Genomic DNA, 22,880 nt, shown 5'->3' on the forward strand with positions numbered 1-22,880 from the left:
AAAGGTGGGGAGAGCCACCTCTTCTGTGCAGTTTGGTTGGAGATGAGGTTCATCTAAAGTACTGGTTTTAGTTATTTGAAAAAAAAAAAGAAAAAAAAAAGCACCTGGGTTTTTTTTTTTTTCGTTTATTACAAAATTCAGATTTCTTGATAAAAATCTAGATCTCTTAGGCTCTCATCAAAACAGTTCCATGATATAGGTTTGAATTTTATAACTCATTTGTTTGGTTTAATAGATCTGGTCCAATGGGTTATTTTTCACATTAAATTCACAATAGCCTTGAAACGGTGCCGTCTGGGTGGTGGTACTCACTGAGAATAAGTAACGATAGTCTTCTCTCTTAGTGAAGCCTTACTTATTCGAGGTAGTGCAATATCATGGCAACTCGTTGTGAAGGAAGAGTAAAATATGAGAAAGAGTGCAAATGATGCCTACTACAACAACTACTTCGTAGTTTCTTAAGAGTTGTCTATGGTGAATCTACACCGACATTACATAGTTAAAAACTATAAAAAGACAATACAGTGGCAGACAAAAAAAAACTGCATCACCTTAAAAAAAAGTAACATTTGTAGTGAAAAGCATAAGATATTGTTTAACTGCAGTCATTTTGTTTGTCGCAAAGCAAAGGTATTCCATCAGATAACGCTTCTATTGCATCAGACAGTAATTGCAAGGTGTTGCATCAGCCTTTTCTATAAATATGGCGTTCGAAGGGTATACGCACTCATTAGTATCCTGGGTGCTGAAATTAAAGCGTGAAACCGGTGATGTGAAGAGAAAACCTGGATCAGGTCGTAAGAGAGTGAATACGCCTTCCCAAGATCGATTTTTGAAATGGCTATGCCTTCATAATTGCCATGCTAGTGCTCCTGATCTAAAACTGGACTTTGAGATGGCCTCTGGTGTTGGAACAAGCGTGCGAACTATCCAAAGACAGCTTTTGGAATTTGGTCTGCATGCCTATCGGCCCAAGAAGAAGTCTCTATTGACCCAACAAATGAGGAAGAAGCGACTTGCTTGGGCTAAAATGCATGTTTCATGAACAAAAGAGCAATGGGACACCATCATGTTTTCTGATGAATCAAAATTCAACCTGCATAGCTCGGCTGGGAAACGATATGTCAGAAAACAAAAATCGGAGGCATACCATCCTGACTGCATAACACCGACTGTAAAGTTCCCCGCCAGTCAGAAGGTCTGGGGATGCATAACAAGCAAAGGGATAGGGCAAATTAAGTATATTAACAGAACAGTGAATGCAGAGACCTACATTGCTATCTTGGAAGAGTGCCTGAAACTTGTTATTAGGAATTACCACACACACGCCCAATACTGCATTTTTCAACAGGACTCAGCACCTTGCCACAAAGCAAAATTGGTAAGTTTTATACTATTTAGATTTAATGATGAGTTTGTCTACTAGTCTCATAAGGCTTAAAACACACTAACACCAATGTTTTCCCTTGTTTTTCTCCCTTAAGGTGCAGTTATACCTCCAATACTGTAATGCCAAAAATGCTGGCATTACAGTATTGGACTGGCCCAGCAACAGTCCAGTTTTGAACCCTATTGAAAATTGCTGGTACATAATGTCGTCTAAAATTGCTCAGAAGAAGCCAACAAGTAAGATTCAGTTGCAGGAGAGCACTGTAAGGGTGTGGTACCACGAAATTGGGCAACCATATATCCAGAAGTTGATTAACTATGTCAGATCGGCTGTAATTGCAGCTCGAGGAGGAACAACAAAATATTGAGGACTTATTTTGCTGATTTACGATATTACGTATTGTAAATCAATACGCAATAGTATCAATACATAATACTATTACGTTAACTTGTCATTTCAGTTTGTACAATAAATGCAATAAAATGTATGTTTGGTTGTCATGATTGCCATTTGCACGATTTTTCATATTTCCATTAATCACGCATTTTACCATTTGGGAAGATATTTATGGTAATTAGGTATATCAGGTGGAGTCTTTTTATTGGATTTCATTCACAGAGATATATATCCCATCTAACAAACGCATTTCGAACATTTCTGCAGCCCACAATGCAGTGCAAAATTCATAAGTGATGCAGTTTTTTTTTTGTCTGCCACTGTACATTTACCCACTGATAGATGGATAAATGTATTGTCTTTTGTCTTTTTACATTTATCAAGTGGCTGTTGCACGCCAATGCAACTTGATGATTGCTGTGAATAAAACTTAAATACAGCTTCTTCCATCAACACTTCTTTTGGCTTTTTTTTTTTTAATGTTATTTTTTAATCTTCCGTCTATTTGATACACTGCTTTTATCGCTCCCCACATCCAATTTTCAAGCAAACATCTTTATAGATTCTTTTTGTTTTTTAATATATGACACAGCCTGTTGCCAATACCAAATTCTTCAGCAATTTGTTTTCCACCAACACCATTTTCAAGTTGTTCTATCACTTTGAGCTTGTTAATAATAGTTAAAGTAGTGTGTTTTCTTTTGATTCCACTTTTTAATTCTTTAGAACCCATAATTATATAAAATAGGTTGAATCATAAGCACATCTTAGATGTATATACATATGTGTATATACATCTGAGTTGGACATCCGACTCAGAGTTAACAACATGCAACACAATGTAATGTATGTTCAGTCTCTCTCTCTCTGCACAGTCAATCAGCGTGCAGTCAGAGTTACTCATCTGCCTCCCTAAATTCTGTGTGTCTTTTAAAGTACTCAACTGTGAACAGATTTTTTTCATATCCTGATTATCCCACAACCAGATTAACTGTAACCGGATTACTGAGGATTTACTGTATCTAAGACACTGGCAATTTTTACAGGTTCAGAAACTTTCTTTCCTTTCTCAAGTAGAATAGGATGCTGGGGACAAGGATATTACCGTGTTGGCCAAGATTTTTGCAGCCCTGGCCAGCGCTAAGTTTTTATATATATTTAGTTGTTTTATCGAATTAATTGTTATACTAAATTATTTTCTATAAATATTCCTAGTCAAGCTCCTTGGTTTATTTGAATTTAGATAGTGATTTTGAAAGTTAATTTTGAATACGATACAGAATAGCATAACGTAAATCCCGAACTTCATAGCATAAGGTTTAATGTAAAACTAAATAGCGAAATACATAGCACTGTATTAGAAATCTGGGAGATTAGTATAGTATTATCAATTATTCAGTAAAATTTATTAATCTTATTAAATTTCATTGACAACTGCCCAACTCAATGCCAGAGCTCACTCCTGCGCATCAGGCAACACAGTGGCAATCTCCAAGGCAGAATGCGCTGGTCCCACAGAAAGTAGTTATTGTTGGTGACTCTATTGTCACCAACAATAACTACTTTCTGACAAGATGAGGAATATATCATGCAAAAAGGATAGGTGGAACAGGACCAGGGGTATATCTGACAGGGATAAAAGTTGATGAATTAGGGCAGATATCATCTTTTAAGGGAACAAAAGGTGATATTGTACACGATGGCATTGATGACCTTAAGAGATCTGCAGATTTACTTAACAAACTACAGGTCAATGCTGAAAAAAAGTCATGAATTAGCATTAAATTTGAAAGTATCTGCAATTCTGCACAGACACGATAAAAAGGAGTATATGATGAGAGCTTTGTCAATCAATTCGGCCCCGGAGAGATTGTGCAAGGCTCACGGGGGTAGAATTTTTTTCAGCATGGTCTGTGCTTGCTAACAGGAGAGACTGTTTCTACAGAGATCGGATATATTTAATTAGAAAGAGTGCAAGAATATTTGCTGATGCTATCAAGGCAGTGTTAGGTGGATTGGAAAACTGCAAGCTTGGGTGGGGGATACACAGACTAAAAGGTTAATAGTGGCCGCAGGCAGAGGCAAAAGTGATTCTTGCACTGCTTCTATTAGAATGGGCAGCAGCAGCATGGAAAGCAAGGCAATGGAGATTTCCAGGACTGTTGGGAGTCATGGTGGATCAAATAAATACATGAGCTGTGTTAGGGTAACTAAGAGTAGAAACAGGTGCAGATATACTTGTATGTACACCAATGTTAATAAATTTGATGAGCTTGAAGTGCTAGTCAAGACATCAAAGGCAGATATTGTTGGGATATCAGCGACTTGGTGTCACAAAGATATAAGCAGTGCAGAATTGGAATTTGGGGAGTACAATATGTCCAGAAAGGATAGACAGGGTAGGAAGGGAGAAGGGGTTATGCTGTTAGTTAAGAAACACATAAAATCTAAGGGAGTGCATCCAGTTCACATGGATGGACAGTGCAATGTTGAGTCTGTTTGGTGTGACATAAACACTGGGAAAGAGAAAATGAGAGTAGGAGTGTGTTATAGGCCTAATGACTCTGATAAGTACAACGAACAGTTGTGCAGAGAAATAGTGGGCCAATAAATCAGAATGTCTTGTAATGTGGGATTTTAACCTTCCAGATATTTACTGGACCTTGTGGGTTAGTCACTCACATGGTAGCAAGACTTTTGTGGATTTATTGGACGATTATTTTCTACAGCAACAGGTTCGAAGGGCAACCACAGGGAGTTGTTACTGTCATTTGGTTTTTTTTTTTAGGAACATTAGGAAATAAGGTCATATAAGTTAATGGCAGATATAAGTTAATCTGTAATCAGGTCACAAAGGAGGTTCGGCAGGCGAAGGCAGATTACGAGAAATCCTTGGCAAAAGATGCTAAGAAAAACAGCAAGGATTTCTTTACTTATATAAACTCTAAAAGGAAGGGGATGAATCTGATTGGTCCACTTGACATCGATGGTTCGACTGTTGATGATCCTGCTCAGATAGCAAACAAACTGAATGAGTATTTTGCATCTACATTCACACATGAGGAATTATTAAGGTTTGAAAATGGCAGAAGGTTATCAAATTGTAGCAGGATACTTAATGATTTTGTAATAACTGAGAGCAAAGTGGAAGAGAAACTGTTGAAGTTAAATGTAAGAAAAGCACCTGGGGTGGATGGGATCTATCCAGTTATATTAACGGAGGCGGCAAAGCAACTAAGCAAACCCTTAGCCATAATTATGAGAGCTTCTTTGGACTCAGGGGAGGTTCCCACCGACTGGAGATGTGCAAATGTATCCCCAATTCACAAAGGGGGATTGAAGGGTGACATGAGTAATTACAGACCAGTTAGTTTAACTTCTGTTCCGGGTAAAATAATGGAGTCGCTGGTTAAAGATGCATTGCAGGATCATCTAGACAAGACTGCAGCAATAATTCAGACACAGCATGGGTTTGTTAAGGGAAAGTCTTGTCTGACAAATTTGATAGGATATTATGATGTGGTTACAAAGGAACTGGATGCAAAAAATAATTTTGATATCATATATTTGGATTTCAGGAAAGCTTTTGACACTGTTGCGCATGGAAGACATTGGAGCAGAATGGTACAAATTGGAGCAGAATGGTATTAAGGTTAAGTTGCTACAATGGATAAAAGGATGGTTAAGTGCGAGAAGACAGAGGGTGGTAATCAATGGGTGCTGCTCTTCTTAGACTAATGTTATTAGTGGAGTCCCACAGGGTTCGGTGTTGGGTCCACTGTTGTTTTGTATATTTATCAATGATATTGATGAAGGTATATCAGGCTTAGTATCGAAGTTTGCAGATGATACAAAGGTTTGTTAATGACAGTAATGTCAGTGTGCTACTGCAACAGGATCTAGATAATTTGGGCAGATGGGCTAAGAAGTTGCAACTGAAGTTTAACCTTGACAAACGCAAAGTACTGCATATGGGTAGAAGTAACCCCAGAGAAACGTACCAACTGTGTGGTACTACACTTAAGGTGGTAGAAAATGAAAAAGACCTGGGAGTAATTGTGCAGTCAGATATGAAGTTTTCTGAGCAATGCAGACAGGCTGCCAGGGCAGGTCATGGGCTTTTGTCAATGATATATAGGAATTTTCTAGCAGGGAAAAGGAGGTGATTATCCCTCTGTATAAGGCAATGGTCAGGCCAAGCCTTGAGTACTGCGTACAGGTCTGGAGGCCTCATTTTAGGAAGGATGTAGATTTACTTGAGCGTGTACAGAGAAGGGCAACAAGATTGGTGAGGGGAATGAAGGGATCCTCTTATCAAGAGAGGCTTAAGTTCTGCAAACTGCAGTGGCTGGAGACTAGGCACCTGCGCGGTGATCTGATTGAGGTGTATAAGGCCTTGAATGGGTTCAGCACGCTGAATTCTGATGGGATCCTTCCACTTGTTCAGATTATGAACCTAAGGGGGCATAAATTCAAATTAAGAAAGGACAGATGTAGAATAGATGTGCGGAAATTTGCCTTTAGTCAGCGGGTGGTTAATTGCTGGAACAAACTTCCATCTGTTGTTGTGGAAGTTGATAGGTTGAATAAATTTAAGGAGGAACTGGACAGGCATTTGGAGGGAATGGTGTGATTATTATTTATTTTTATTTTTTTATTTTTGGCTGATGCTGCATAAGCTCATACATTTGCTTTCTTGCATCACATGCCACTACTACTACTACCACTACTATATTGCTAAGGGATATGCGGTGGTCATTCCCTGACTTTTCCGCATCCTCCGTATTTGGTGGTGACGGGCTCGAACCCCGGTCTAATCAAGAAGCGTGTGCTACACATTGCTGCTCCCTCCCACCTGGCTATGGAGGCACCTCCACAGGGAGTAATACTCTTGATCTGATTATCAGCAGTGATTATTCATGCATTAAGAATTTGCAGATAAAGGAAGCACTAGGTGACAGTAATCACAGTGTACTGATGTGGGATTTACTTAAAGATGTGACCACCATCAATGGTAAAGGGAAGTGTTTTTTTCTTCCGTAAAGGTGACTACAGTGGTCTCAGATAGTTTTTAAATTCAACACAGTCGGATCAACGGGATGATGTTACCAATGGTGAATTGTAAATGAGAAGCCTTCAGGGGCTTTTCATACCAACTAAGAAATACTGTTCAAAGTTCAGGTCAAAATAGATGTCAGATGAATTAATGAGGCTTGTAGCAAAGAAGAAAAATGAATGGGATGCATATAAATTATCAGGCGACAGAGAATCCTATGGCAGATATAAGTTAGTCTGTAATCAAGTCACAAAAGAGGTTAGGCAGGAAAAGGCAGATTATGAGAAGGCTCATAATCTGCCTTTGGCAAAGGATGCAAAGAAAAACAGCAAAGTATTCTTTACGTATGTAAACTCTAGAAGGAAGGCGATGAATCAGATTGGTTTACTTAACATAGATGATTCGACCATTGATGATCCTGCTCAAGTAGCTGAAAAACTGAATGAGTATTTTGCATCTACATTGACATGAGGAGTTATTCGACGGGAATATCAGAAGTTTATCAAACTCTAACAGGGAGCTAAGCGATTTTGTAATAACTGAGAGCAAAGTGGAGGAGCAATTGAAAATAAAATAAATTTTCTGTTTATACTCCAGGACGACCACACAGACAGAGGAGTTCACATGGTAGAGAGAATAAAAGAAAAAGCACTGTATTCAGCAGTTACGGGCTTGAACCAGGGTCATTCAAGGCATGGGTACTTATGCACTTGACCATTTGGCTATGGCGGCATTTGTTGAAGTTAAACATAAAAAAGGCACCTGTGGTGGATGGATTTATCCAGTCTTATTGAAGGAGGCAGCAAGGGAATTTAGCAAAGTCAGTCATAATTATGAGCATCTTTAGATTCAGGGGAGGAACCCAAGGACTGGAGATGTGCTAATGTATCTCCAATTCACAAAGGGGGGTTCAAAGGGTGACACAAATAATTACAGGCCTGTTAGTTTAACTTCTATTCAGGGGAAAATAATGGAGTCATTAGTTAAAGAGGTGAAATGGGATCACTTAGACAAGACAGCAGTAATAGTTCAGACACAGCATGGGTTTGTTAAGGGGAAGTCTTGTCTGACCAATTTGATTGGATACTACGATGTGGTCACAAAGGAACTGGATGCAAAATATAATTTTGATGTAATATACTTGGATTTCAGGAAAGCTTTTGATACTGTTGCACATGGAAGACTGCTGTACAAATTGGAGCAGTATGGCACTAAGGGCAATTTGCTACAATGGATAAAAGGATGGTTGAGTGGAAGAAGACAGAGAGTGGTAACCAGTGGACAGTGCTCTTTGGGGACTAATGTTATTAGTGGAGTCCTTCCCCCCCCCCCAGTCTCGGTGCTGGGTCCATTGTTATTTTGTGTATTTATCAATGATATCGATGAATGTATATCTGGCTTAATGTCCAAGTTTGCAGATGATACAAAAGTTGGCAGGTTTGTTAATGACACTAAAAACAGTATGCTACTGCAACAGGATCTAGAAAAGTTAGGCAGATGGTCTGAGAAGTGGCAACTGAAGTTTAACATTGACAAATGCAAAGTACTGTATATGGCTAGCAGTAATCCAAGAGAAACTTACCAACTGTGTAGTACTACACTCAGAGAAGGTGGAGAATGAAAAAGACACAGGGGGTAATTTTGTCAGATATGAAGTTATCTGAGCAGTGCAGATGGGCTAGCAGAGCAGGTCATGGAGTTTTGTATATAGGAATTTTGCTAGCAGAGACAAGGTGATTATCCCTTTGTATAAGTCATTGTTCAGGCCACACCTTGAGAATTGCATACAGGTCTGGAGGCCTCATATTAGGAAGGATGTAGCGCGTTGTTAGAATGAATACAGAGAAGGGCTACAAGATTGGTGAGAGGAAGAAAGTGGTGTGCTTACGAAGAAAGGTTTAAGTTCTGCAAGTTGCAGCCTCTGGAGACTAGGCACCTGCAAGGTGATCTGATTGAGGTATATAGGCCTTGAATGGTTTTAGCAGGCTCAATGCTAATGGGGTACTTTCGCTTGCTCAGATTAAGAACCTGAGGGGACATAGATTCAAATTGAGGATAGACAGTTGTAGACAATTGTTGTTTTGGACATTGATAGCTTAAATAAATTTAAGGCCGAACTTGTCAAATATTTGGAGTGATCAGATGGGCGAAATGGGAAGAGTTTTTTTTTTTTTTTTTTTTGGCTGATGCTGTATAAGTTTGCTTTCTTGCATCATATGCCTCAACTAATGCTAATTCTTTTGATTTTTTTTCCAGATTGCAGAAGTATCTGTGGATCAGTTTATGGTGGAAGCGTAATGCGCCCATGCTTCTTTTTTACTACTCATCTTATACGACGAGCTTTAGTTCTAGCTCTCTTAAACTGTAGGAGATTGGCTGTGGTTGGATATTTGCGTTTTTTTTTTTGGATGTTGATTTCGGGATATTTGTTTTGGATGCTTTCATTATTTTTCTGTAATGTAGAATCAATTGTGTGGGCTGCTTTGAAGGAGGTATCTAATTGAGCTTTTTCTTAGTATTTAGTCCAGTTAGCCTTATCAAATTTCCAGGTTGTCCTAATGTTACTCTGGAGAGGAGAACTTGTACAGAAGTACAAGTGATTGCTTCCATGAGGGTCAGTAATGGTCCAGTCTATGAGAGGAAATATCATTGGAGAACTTATTGAAAGATCAATAGCAGAGCTTGAGCCAGATGGTAAATGCACATATTTGTGAGCACCAGTGTTTAAAACAGCCAGGTTAAGTGTATCTAAAAATTTTTTTACTATCTGTCCTCTGGAGTCAAGGTGCTGAGAACCCTATAGAGGGGGTGATGGTCATTCCAGTCACCCATAATAGAAAAGGGAGCAGGTATTTGCCTTACTAAATCATCAAAATCAGTAAGGGTGCATGTATGATTTGGTGCAGATACAACAAAACTAATATTATTGTGATTTCAAAGGTGACCCAGACTGCAATTGCCTTTAAAGATTTAAAGGTTTTGGTGCATTATAGCCTCAGTAGCTAATGTACCAAGAAAACCCAAACCAAATGAAACCAAACCAAAGCTTCTAAAGATGTTTGAGGGGGCTAGGTCTAGAGGGCACTAGAGAGTTCACTATGAGTGCTACTCCACCATGAGCCAAATTAGAGGAGTTTCTATCTTTTTTATACATACTGTAATGTTTAATTGTCATAGATATTGTATTTGTGAGATTTGTTTCTTAAATGCATACTGCAACAGGCTTATATTCAGATAGGAGATGGTAAAAGTCATCTAAGTTAGCACGGAGCCCATGACAATTCCACTGAATAACTGTATCCATTGTTTGGTTTTAACTGGTGTCTGTCTGTCTGTCTGTCTGCTAACTTCTGTGAGGCAGTTTGCTTATGATTGTGTTCTTTTCTTTTTTCCATCTTTGAGAAAACTGGTCTTTCTGTGTCAATGTCATCTTCTGGATAAATTTCAAGAACTGTCATCTTCATCTGCTTTTTCATTGATGGTATCAGAGCTGAATTTGTATGTATCAGTTCTTTCAGAGCTCTTGGTTTGTACTTTTGGTTGCTGAATGGGATCCTTATCTGGAGGTATTGTAACCAGTGTATTTACTTCTTGAGTTGCATAATTGGAAGGAGATTGTTCATTTGATGAAGAAAGTACTGATTTCGCCTAACCAGATATCGAGATATTTGGACGGACTGAGCAGTCAGTCTGAGTTAATACTGAGTGTAGCTGTTGAGTAACTGAATGCATATGTAGATGATTTGGTAGGAATTGCAAAGTGTTTCTTTGCCTCTTGATATGACATTCTGTTCTCTATCTTATATTTTTGAATGTTCTTCTCTCATTTCCATTGGATGCAGTCCTTAGAGAAGGCAGAATGATTACCATGACAATTAGGACAGTTTTGGGTTTCATTGTTACAGTCCGTATGTGTGTTCTTTTGAACCACAAGTGATTACACCTCTGCACACAGTTTGCAAATGACTGAATTTTTGGTACTTAAAGCACCAGACTGGGTTGGGAATGTATTGTTGAACATGCCATCTGAGATATCCAGCTTTTATAGTTGTGGGGAGATTTGGTGATTTAAATGACAGTATGACAATCTCTCCATCTTTTTTGATAACAATTCTTTTTGCATGGACTACATTTTGGTTGCTTAATTCAATTCATGGACAAGTTCATCCTCTGATACATTTAGGAGATCCCATTCTGATATTATCCCTTTAGAGGAGTTCAAGGTGGCATGTGGGGTAACCTTTGTGGGAATTCCACCAAAGGTAGATATTTTCAAGAGTCTTTCGGCATGTCCGTGTTCATTCATCTCCAGATCTTAGTCACCATACCATTTTCGGAGGGCCAGTCACATTTTCGAGACATTTCTGAATCAAAAATAGGGAGAGCTTAGCCAATGGTTGGTCTGTGGAGGAATGTAATATTAAAAAGAGAGGAGCAGAAAAATCTGTCCCTTTTTTTTTTTTTTTTTTGTTTCTTGGCATGGTATGTATTCAAATTATCATGATGGTCATGTCTATTTGGATCTGGGTCAAGAGATCCACAGTTGGACTGTTTTATTTTGTCCATCATTGCTCCTTTTAGCTCTAGGTGATTGGATTTCTTCTCCCAGGTTTCAAACCCCACCATGTGGGCGCAGGAGCAGTGCCATCAGTGACCAAGCGATAAGGTTGTTAGTGCATTAGTAGGTTAGTCTTATATACAGGCTGGCCTCGATTAATTCGTCCCACGAGCGCATCGCGCAAAACAGAAACGCGTTAATCGAATATAATAATCAATAGGAAAAATTATAATTGGTTCTTGACCTGAAATGTCCATAAAGAATTTTAAAAATATCTTTTAAATAACTTTTTAACTGTATACAATGTAAAAGATAAAGAAAATAATTATGGAATTAAATTTTTATTGCATAAAACAGCGGTTTGCAAACTGTGTGGCGCAGAATATTTAAAATTTTTGAAGGAGAAACAGCCATACTCTACATCTGTTGGACACCGCACGAACTACTAGCCCGAGGTAGTTCATAGTTTCACCATTTCTTATTAAGCTGTTTGGACTTAACTACTAAATGGAACTGTTAGGTATTTCTTTTGGTCTGGGTGCACCATGAAAAAATTACTGAGACACTAAGGGTGTCGTGAACTGAGAAAGTTTGGGAACCTCTGACATAAAATATACAACGAAGAAATGACTGTTGTGTAAATATTTGAACAGTGTTGACTTTCTCTTTTCATCAATCAATTTCCAATAGCCAACAACAATCTTCTCTGGGCCCTGGCAAAATAAATATCACAGAGAACCTCAAACCTTTTGTTTGAGGTTCTCTGCGATACGAAAGATTTCATATAGTTCTTTTACCGTTATCTCCTTTGTGGTAACATTTTCATCTGGCTCATTTAAAAATTTGAATTTTTAAATTCAAGTCTGCATTAACTTTATTAGCAGGAGACAAACAAGTAACATGTCTTCTTCCGATGGCTGATGGAACACACCGAGGCGGGCAGCAGGCAAATGTTTGTTTATTGCCCATATGACGCGCGGTAAGCTTAACACGTGTTAAGCTTACCTTAACTTTTTCATTTTCAACTATCGCATAAAAAAAAAAAAAATCGTGTTAACTGGAAAATAGCATCGTGTAAAGTGGTATAATTTTTTAAAATAGCGGTAACTGAAAAACGCATTAATCGAACTTGTGTTATGCGAGGCCTGGCTATACAAGAAGAAAGGTGGCTTTCTTTTCTGTTAAGTAGGCTAACTTCTTTACTTTAGAAGAGCAAAATTAGATAACTTCGAAAATTATAAAAATAATGCTCAACTACAATCAATTGCTCTTTTAAGAAAATTGCTTTCAAATCACTCAAGGATCGCTATAGTGCCAAGGATTGCTAGGCACTTAGGGCCAAGCATGTATCATTGTTACTGCTACCTGTATGCAGTTCCTTGCATTTATCAATGTTAAACTTCAATTGACATTTTTCAGTCCAATAGCCTAATTTTTCTAGGTCTTACTGCAGTAGTGTACCCTAATTCTTGTCATTAACCACCATGCCAGCCTCTTTGTCATCAGCAAAATTAGATATTAAACTTAATATGCCTTCATCAAATCATTAATAAATTGTGGAAATCATCGCACAACACGGTACTTATATAACATGGTTTCGCTCTAACAGTTAGAGAATTGTGGCAAACCGCACAAAACACGGTATTTTTGAGGTTTTTTTGTGGGGAAAACCCTGCTATTATGTTGGATGTAATTTTTCAACATTTGCATTCTTTTTTGTGAATCCCCGTTGTTAACTTGCTAGTTGTTATGCAAAGAAGGGGGGGAAAATCTCCGTATTTTATTTTGTTGGGAAATCCCTGTGTTACATTCTGTGCTATTGAACTTGTGCTTGCTTGAGGCCATAAAAATTTGTGACTTCGAAGGTTTATTATTTGATTGTTTATAAATTTTTCTGGGTATGTATTACTAAACTTTGTTCTTAAGAAGTGTATTGGAATAATTATTTTGTTGTGAATTAAATTCCAGCCCTAAATTATGGCTAAGGAAATTAGGCATAATTTGGGTAACTGCTGATTTATTTAAAGAATGGATTCTAAATTGTTTTATGCCAGCTGTAGAAAACTATTTAAAGTGGAAAAATCTAGATTTCAAGTTTTATTACTATTGGATAATGCACCAGGCCTTCTGAAAGATTTAAATCATCCAAAATGTTGAAGTAATGTTCCTACCACCTAATACAACTTCTTTAATTCAGCCATTAGATCAAGGAATTATATCTACCTTGAAAACTCATTACATTAGAAAGTCATTACAATGGATTTTGGAAAAAATTGATTCCAAATATATTAAAGTGACGGAGGAATGGAAACATTTTTCAATTGTGGACTGTATCGGAATCATAGCTTTATCCCTGAATGAAGTAAAACTGTCAAAACGTGTGTGGGTGTTGAAAAAATGTATAGCAAGAGTCAGTTCATTCAGGAAATATGGTCCAACCGGCAGAAAACAGAATTGGTGCGATAGTAAAACTTGCTAAGTCAGTAGAATGGGAAGGTTTTGATGATATGACTATGAAGACGTTCATGAATTACTGGTAGAAAAAGAGGCTGGCAAAGCGGATTTGGTGGAAATGGCATCAGAGGTAAACCAAATCAATTCAGAGGATAATACCATGGATGAAAATTCTGAAGTTCCAAATTTTACACTAAAAAGCACATAGAAAGGCATAAACTTAGCCGAGCAATTAGAATCTTATTTTTCTGAATGCAGTTCCTTTGATTAAAGTTCAAAAGGGAGCTTCAAAAATGCTTAGCTTCATACCATGCAATTTACAAAGATCTATCAGGCAAAGGCAAACAACTCCAGAATACTGATATTTTAAAGAGAGCAGAAGATACACGAAATCTAGATGCTGCAAAAGAAAGTTCAGAGGGTGAAGATATTCTGCAACAGAGAAAACGTTCTCATTTGATTGTGCTTAGCAGCAATAAAGAGGAAGAAAATTAAATGAATGTACATTAACTGACATATTATGTATCACAGTTTGTAAGATGTTTGTTTAGTTATTACTATTCTTAATAAAAATTAAGTTTTCAATAGTTATAAAAAATGATGTATTTTTGTTAGCTTTTGGAACGTAACCCCCATTTTTGTAACAGTTTCGCACTATACGAGATTTTATAGGAATCTAACTACCATGTTATACAAGGATTACCTTATTAAAAACAGTAAGGGGGGGTCCAACACAGAACTCCAAAGGACTTCACTCATAACATTTGTCCACAAAAGAGCAGTGACCATTAATCATACTCTCTGACACTCAACCATTCCTTTATCCATAGCAGTAATTTGTTCCTTATCCCATACTATTCCAATCTGTACAGCAGCTATTCATGTCTTGATGTGGATCAGTAACAAAAACTCTACTGAAATAAAAGCATTAGTATTAGTAGTGATGCAGGCAAACGATGCAGGAAAGCAAGCTTATACAGAAAGAACAAAAAAAAAAAAAAAAAAAAAACCCTCCCATTTTACCTATCTATTCCCTCTAATAGTTTCTCTAGTCCTCCCATCAATTTATTTAAAAACTCCACTTTCATATGGAAATAGATAGTTTAAATGGAAGTTTGTTCTAATAATCAACTACCCACTGGCTAAAGGCAAACTTCCACACATGGTTCTGTAGCCAACCTCCTTCAATTTGAATTTATGCTCTCCCATGTGTGCAGTCTGAGCAAGAGGAAAAATCCCATCAGCATTGAGCTTGCTCAATCCATTCAAAGCTTTAAACACCTCAATCACATCACCTCCAAAAATATTTATGATATATAATTTAAAATTTATTTTATGCATCCAGTTCCTTCATACAATCAGATAGTACAGAAGAGATCTCCTTTTAATGCATTCCTGTCTTGATTTCAAGATTCCCTACAGATTGGAGACATACAAATTATTATCAATCTGTAGGGATTTCCTCTAAAGCCAAGAACATTGTCATAATTATGGCTGAAAGTTTGTTTACCTCTTTTGCTGATTCTTTTAATATAATTGGATAGATTTCATCAGCCCCAGGTCTCTTATTAACTTTTAGCTTTGGAAAATTTCTCTTCCATTTTCTCCTCATATTTCTCAAAATCACTTACCTCCCAATCAGAATTTCACAAACTATAACCAAACATTTGTTGTGATTTGAAAGTGGTTACATTTTTACTAGGTTTGAAACTTGTTTTTGCAAAATTTTTCTCTTTCTTGTGTGAAGAGACGGTGGGTTCTCATTATATTGACAAGAATTGGTCATCTTAAAGAGCATATATGCATTCCTGGAAAGAAGTAAATTCACTATCCACCACTACTTGGGGTTTAATTTTTATTGCTCCTTGTTCATGTAAAAAGGCAAAATGAATATCTTCATAAAAAATGAGGTAAAAGAAGAATAGTTTCCAATACTCAAAACAAAATGTTCCTGGACTTAGCAATGAAAAGATAAAAGGTAAAAGTTAAAAAGATTAAATGAAAAAATAAAAGATAACTATTCATTGGTCCACAAATAAAGTTGTTAATGAAAGACAGTTCTGCTAATGATATCCTGCATGCAAAAAAGGAAGCAGTGTGGAATGCTTTCTAGCTACCCTTCCCAAACTTTTAATTAAATCACAGACCAGTAAATCACGGGAAACTGATGACCAAGTGTATAATAACTGGGTTGTAATAAGAGTTTAAGAATATTGGAGAAGATTTCACTGGGACACTTCTTGCATAAAAAATTATATGAAGTCCAAAATCCTTACTAACTGAATATACTTGCCAATTACTCCTTGGTGCTTATGAGGGAAGTCAATAAGGCATAATATAAGTAGAAATGAAATGAGAGTTAAAATCATTTTAAGGTCATAAATAATAAAACAAAAATGTTAATTTTCCAAAAACCAGGCAAAATAGTAAAATTTTAAGATAATATTTGTGCTTAGTACTATAAAATATATGGAAAAGTATTTTATTTTGAGAAAAACAAGTTTAAACCTCTTGGCCACTGATGTGTATTTGATGATAATCATATAGATTTTAATCAGACTAAGATTTATGATTGTTGATGGAGTATAGGGCCATTGCTGTGATGATGAAATGGAACAGCTACAGCAATGAAAACATGCTGGTTTCCCTCCTTCAAAGAAGTTCTCAAGGAAGAAAATGAAAGGAAAATGTTCACCTCCAAGCAATAAAGAACAATAATAGTGGATTTCTTTTAAAAAGGCATAATTTTACAGGACAGCAATATTCCAAAATTATCTAAAGGAATGAAATTTAAAAGCAATAACAATGTTGTTAGAGCTGATGAACTCTGGTTGTGGCCTTCTACAAACAAGGAACAGCCAAACTGACAAATCACTATAAAAAGTGTATTGGCATTATGGGAGATTATAGGGAAAAATAAATATTAATTTTTGTCACTGCTGCTTTCTTTCATGTTTAGGCCATGAACTTATTAACCACTCCTAAATATGTTTTGAAGTTGGTAAATTTATCAGTTTCACATTTACAAGTAAATATAAATTACTTGACAAACAGTACATTAAATTATGAGAATTACAAGTAATATGGATTGAATATATATAAATTAAAATTACATAACAAAATTAAACTTACAGAATTAATTAGTGCTTCAACATTGGAAGTGTTCTGCTGGGAAATGTGATATACAATTTCCATCAGGATAAGCCATCTCAATAATTCACCCCTGACAGGTCTATCTGATTGCACTACAATTTAAACACACACTAATTAAATAGCAACACAAAAACAGAATTCATTCACTTATAAATTAAAACTATTTATATAAATATAAAATTTTCCAGGAGGAAAATGAAAAAAACAAGATTCAATAAAAATAAGGTTTTACATCACAATAAAGGAGGATGGCATAAATTCCTGGGTTACCCAGAGAGAGAGAGAGAGAGAGAGAGAGAGAGAGAGAGAGAGAGAGGGAGAGAGAGAGAGAGAGAGAGAGAGAGAGAGAGAGAGAGAGAGAGAGAGAGAGAGAGAAAAGAAAGGAATCACCAAGAAAGGGAAGAATGATGAGATATTCAGTTCAGGACCCTGGGTGTGTCAAGCCCATACTCACCAGATGTGAGCCCCTAGAGGAATATGTTTAAGTTAACAAGTTCACTTATTTAAAGTGAAAGAGAATGTAATGAATATGCTGCTAAGTTAAGGAGGGTAATATTGCAAAATATAGAAATCACTGGGTTACTTTATTCTCATCTGAAGTATATTCTCTTACAGAATTAATAAAAAAAACCAGGTCATAACCAAGAAAAATTACTATAGATTTATAAATCATCCTTCATCATCATCATCATCATCATCAGCCATTTTCAATCCACTACAGGATGAAGGCCTCTCCAGCAACTTTCCAGTTCCTTCTGTTTTGAGCACTGGCCATCCATTTACTACCCCCAAACTCATTTTCATTTCATTTCATTTCATTTCCAGTGTGCGATCAAGAATTATAATTAGCATTAGCATTAGTAGAGGCATTTGATGCAAGAAAGCAAGCTTATGCAGCATCAGCCAAAAAAAAAAAAAAAAAAACCCACTTCCACTTCACCCCTCTGTTCGTTCAAAATACCTGTCCAGCTGAGCCTTAAACTTATTTAGGCTATCAACCTCCACCACAAGGGATGGCAGTCTGTTCCACCAACCAACCACCCGCTGGCTAAAGGCAAATTTCCGCACGTCTATCCTACATCTGTCTTTCCTCAATTTGAATTTATGCCCTCTCAGGTGATTTTTCTGAGCTAGAGGAAGAATCCCATCAGCATTGAGCATGCTTAAACCATTCAAGGCTTTATACACCTCTATCAGATCACCTCGCTGGTGCCTAGTCTCCAGACACTGTAATTTGCAAAACTTAAGCCTTTCCTCGTAAGAGCACCCCTTTGTTCCATTCACTAATCTTGTTGCCCTTCTCTGTACTCGTTCCAGCAGCTCTACATCCTTCTTGAAATGAGGCCTCCAGACCTGTATACAGTACTCTAGGTGTGGCCTGACCATTGCCTTGTACAATGGAATAATCACCTCCTTATCCCTGCTGGAAAAATTCCTGTATATCATTGACAATACTCCATGAGCTACTCTTGCAGCCCATCTGCACTGCTTAGAGAACTTCATATCTGCCTGCACAATTACCCCCAAGTCCCTTTCATTCTCTACCACTGTCAGTGTAGTACCACAGAGTTGATACGTTGCCCTGGGGTTGCTGTTTCCCATGTGTAGTACTTTACATTTGTCAATGTTAAACTTCATTTGCCACCTCTCAGCCCATCTGCTCAACCTTTCCAGATCCTGTTGCAGCAGTGTAGTGTCAGTAGTGTCCTTGACAACCCTGCCAACCTTTGTATCATCTGCAAACTTGGACATTAAGCTTGATATACCATCATCAATATCATTTATAAATACAGAAAACAATAATGGACCCAACACTGAGCCCTGAGGGACTCCACTAATAACATTAGTCCACGATGAGCATTGTCCATTGATTACCACTCTCTGTCTTCTCCCACTCAACCACCCCTTTATCCATAGCAGCAATTTGCCTCCAATGTCACACTGCTCCAATTTGTGTAGCAGTCTTCCATGTGCAACAGTATCAAAAGCCTTTCTAAGATCCAAGTATATAATATCAAAGTTATTCCCTGCATCCAGTTCTTTTGTGACTGCATCATAGTATCCAATCAAGTTGGTCAGGCAAGACTTCCCCTTAACAAAACCATGCTGTGTCTGAGCTATAACTGAAGTCTTGTCTAAATGATCCTGCAGTGCTTCTTTAACCAGTGCCTCCATTAATTTTCCTGGAACAGAAGTTAAGCTCACAGGTCTATAGTTACTTGTGTCAGCCTTTGATCCTCCTTTGTGAATTGGGGTCACATTTGCACATTTCCAGTCTATGGGTACCTCCCCTGAGTCCAAGGAAGCTCTCATAATTATGGCTAAGGGTTTGCTTACTTCCTTTGCTGCCTCCTTTAATATAACTGGATAGATCCCATCCACCCCGGGTGCCTTTCTTGTGTTTATCTTCAACAGTTTCTCCTCCACTTTACTCCCAGTTATTTCAAGATTCTGTAGCTTACTGCTAGAGTTGAATACACCTCTGGCATTCCCCTTGCTGAATAACTCCTCATGTGTGAATGTCGATGCAAAATATTCATTTAGTTTGTTAGCTACCTGAGCAGGATCATCAACAGTTGACCCATCAATATCAAGTGGACCAATCTGATTCATCCCCTTCCTTCTAGAGTTTACATAAGTAAAGAACTCTTTGCTGTTTTTCTTTGCATCCCTTGCCAAGGATTTCTCGTAATCTGCCTTCGCCTGCCTAACCTCCTTTGTAACTTGGTTGCATATCAACTTGTATCTATCATAGGCTTCTGTGTCATGTGTTAATTTGTAAGTATTCCATGCATTTTTCTTCTCTGCCATATGCCTCATTAGTTCATCTGACATCCATTTTGGCCTAAACCTTGAACAATATTTCTTAGTTGGTATGTAAAGCCTAGTAGCTTCCAAGATATGTTCTTTGAATGCTTCCCATTTTGAATTTGCTGTTGGTAACATCATCAGTTGGTCCCACTGTATAGAATTTAAATACTGTCTCAGTCCATCGTAGTCGCCTTTACGGAAGCAATAACCCTTCCCTTTACCCCTAATGGTAGTTACCTCTTTGAGTAAATCCCACTTCAGCACACTGTGATCACTGCCACCTAGTGGTTCATTTATCTGCAGATTCTTAATGCATGAAGAATCACTGCTGATAATCAAATCAAGAGTATTACTCCCTCTAGTTGCCTCCTGAACATGCTGATGTAGAAAACAATCATCCAATAAATCCACAAAAGCCCTGCTAGTGTGTGAGTAACCAGCCCCCAAATTCCAGTCAATATCTGGGAAATTAAAATCTCCCATTATAAGACTCTCTGATTTACTGGCCCACTCTATTTCCCTGTACAGTTCCTTATTATACTCATCAGAGTCATTAGGCCTATAGCACACTCCTACTCTCAATTTTGATCTCCCAATGCTTATGTCACACCAAACTGACTCAACACTGCACTGTCCAGCGATGTCGACTGGCTTCACTTCCTTGGTTTTTATGTGTTTCTTAACTAATAGCATAACCCCTCCCCCCTTCCTATCCTGTCTATCCTTTCTGTAGACGTTGTACTCCCCAAATTGCAGTTCTGCATCCCTTATATCTGTGTGACACCACGTCTCTGATATTAGATATTAGACGTGACACCACGTCTCTGATATTCAATAAAAATAAGGTTTTACATCACAATAAAGGAGGATGGCATAAATTCCTGGGTTACCCTGAGAGAGAGAGAGGAGAGAGAGAGAGAGAGAGAGAGAGAGAGAAGAAAGGAATCACCAAGAAAGGGAAGAATGATGAGATATTCAGTTCAGGACCCTGGGTGTGTCAAGCCCATACTCACCAGATGTGAGCCCCTAGAGGAATATGTTTAAGTTAACAAGTTCACTTATTTAAAGTGAAAGAGAATGTAATGAATATGCTGCTAAGTTAAGGAGGGTAATATTGCAAAATATAGAAATCACTGGGTTACTTTATTCTCATCTGAAGTATATTCTCTTACAGAATTAATAAAAAAAACCAGGTCATAACCAAGAAAAATTACTATAGATTTATAAATCATCCTTCATCATCATCATCAGCCATTTTCAATCCACTACAGGATGAAGGCCTCTCCAGCAACTTTCCAGTTCCTTCTGTTTTGAGCACTGGCCATCCATTTACTACCCCCAAACTCATGAATTTCATCTATCCATCTCTGCCTTTGTCTTCCAGGTTTTGTTCTAGCTCCTCTTGGGTTATTTTCTTAGTCCATCTGTCATCATGTCTTCGAGCTATGTATCCTGCCCAAGGCCATTTTAGTTCTTTAGTTTTGATAAGAATGTCCTTTAATTGAGTTTGCTGCCTAATACATGTATTTCTCTTCTTATCTAACAGTTTGATTCCCAATATAATTCGTTCCATTCTTTCCTGTGTAGTTCTCAGCTTCTCTTCCATTCTTTTGGTGAGTGCCCAAGTTTCACTTCCATAAGTCATGGTGGGGAGTATACATTGGTTTATTATTTTATGTTTCAAACAAACTGGGATATTACTCTTCAGTATGTGACTATATTTCCTGAATGCTATCCATCCAAAATTTATTCTTCTCTTGACTTCCAGCCATTTATCATTATTACAGCTAATTATTATTATTATTAGCCATATGGCGCAAGGAAGCCTGAGGCTTATGCTGCACCGGCAAAAAAAAAAAATTTCCCTATTACCGAAAGCGAGAGAGAGCGAGAGAGAGAGAGAGAGAGAGAGAGAGAGAGAGAGAGAGAGAGAAGTAAAAAGGAATCACCAAGAAAGAGAAGAATGATGATATCCAGCTCAGGACCCTGGGTGTGCCAAGCCCATACTCACCAGATGCGAGCCCCTGGTAATAACTTGTCCCAGATAAGTATATGACTCCACCTTTTCAATTACTGCTCCTTCAATCATTATTTCCCTTTCTGTGGCATACTTGTTCATCATTACTTTTGTTTTAGCCATATTCATCTTTAGTCCAAAATCCTTACTAACTGTGCATAACTGATTAAGATTTTCCTCTAATTCTTTGGAATTGTGGCTTATGACCACAATGTCATCTGCAAATTGTAAATGGATTAGGTACTCTCCGTTCACATTGACTCCTTTCTGCGACCAGTCTAATCTTCTGAAAGCTTCCTCAAGGGCAGCAGTAAACAGCTTCGGAGATATTGTTTCTCCTTGTCTAACTCCTTTCTCGATTTTAAATTTCCTACTGTCTTTGTCTAGTCTAATAAAGGAGGTAGCATTCTCATATATTTTCTTCAAAATCATAATATGTGGAGTATCTATGCCTTGTCTTTCCAGTGCCCGAAACATTCATTTATGCTATATGGAGTCAAATGCCTTTTCATAATCCACAAATGCCAGGCATAATGGTGTTTTATATTCATTTGCCTTCTTCATTAGCTGTGACATTATGTGAAGGTGATCCATAGTTGACAATCCTGTCCTAAGCCAGCTTGCTCTTTCGGTTGATTCTCATCAAGTATTCTTTCTAATCTGTTAGTAATGACCCTTGGGAACAACTTTTAGATGTGGGATAACAAGCTAATTGGTCTATAATTTCCAATTTCTGATTTATCTCCTTTCTTATGCAGCAAAACTATGATTGCATTATTCCATTGCTTAGGCATCACACCTTTTCTAATGCACTTTGTGAAGAGCCTTGCCAGTTTTTGTGTTATTTCTCTTCCTCCCAATTTTAACAACTCTACAGTAACTTCATCTTCCCCCGGAGCTTTCTGATTCTTCATTTTTTTTCAACGCATGTTCTACCTCATCAGCTAGGATATCAGGTATGTCGTATGTGTTGCTACTTTGCAATCCATCTTCCCACTGCTGGTATCATTCCCTCGGTCCTTGTATAATTCTCTATAGTAGTCTT

At 37.6% G+C, this 22,880-nt stretch overlaps 1 protein-coding gene across 2 annotated transcripts in view; it reads right to left on the bottom strand.

Moving 5' to 3' along the window:
• Positions 1–22,880, bottom strand: part of LOC150087035 (tetratricopeptide repeat protein 37) — a 702,248-nt gene that overhangs the window by 157,324 nt on the left and 522,044 nt on the right. For both annotated transcript variants that reach the window (XM_090371768.1, XM_090371767.1), the window contains exon 34: positions 16,987–17,099. In XM_090371768.1, the coding sequence (XP_090227894.1) occupies positions 16,987–17,099 (113 nt within the window). The remainder of the gene's footprint in view (positions 1–16,986; positions 17,100–22,880) is intronic.

The sequence above is a fragment of the Mastigoproctus giganteus genome, chromosome 4 (assembly GCF_048544385.1).
Source record: "Mastigoproctus giganteus isolate SK-2022 chromosome 4, ASM4854438v1, whole genome shotgun sequence".
NCBI lineage: Eukaryota > Metazoa > Arthropoda > Arachnida > Uropygi > Thelyphonidae > Mastigoproctus > Mastigoproctus giganteus.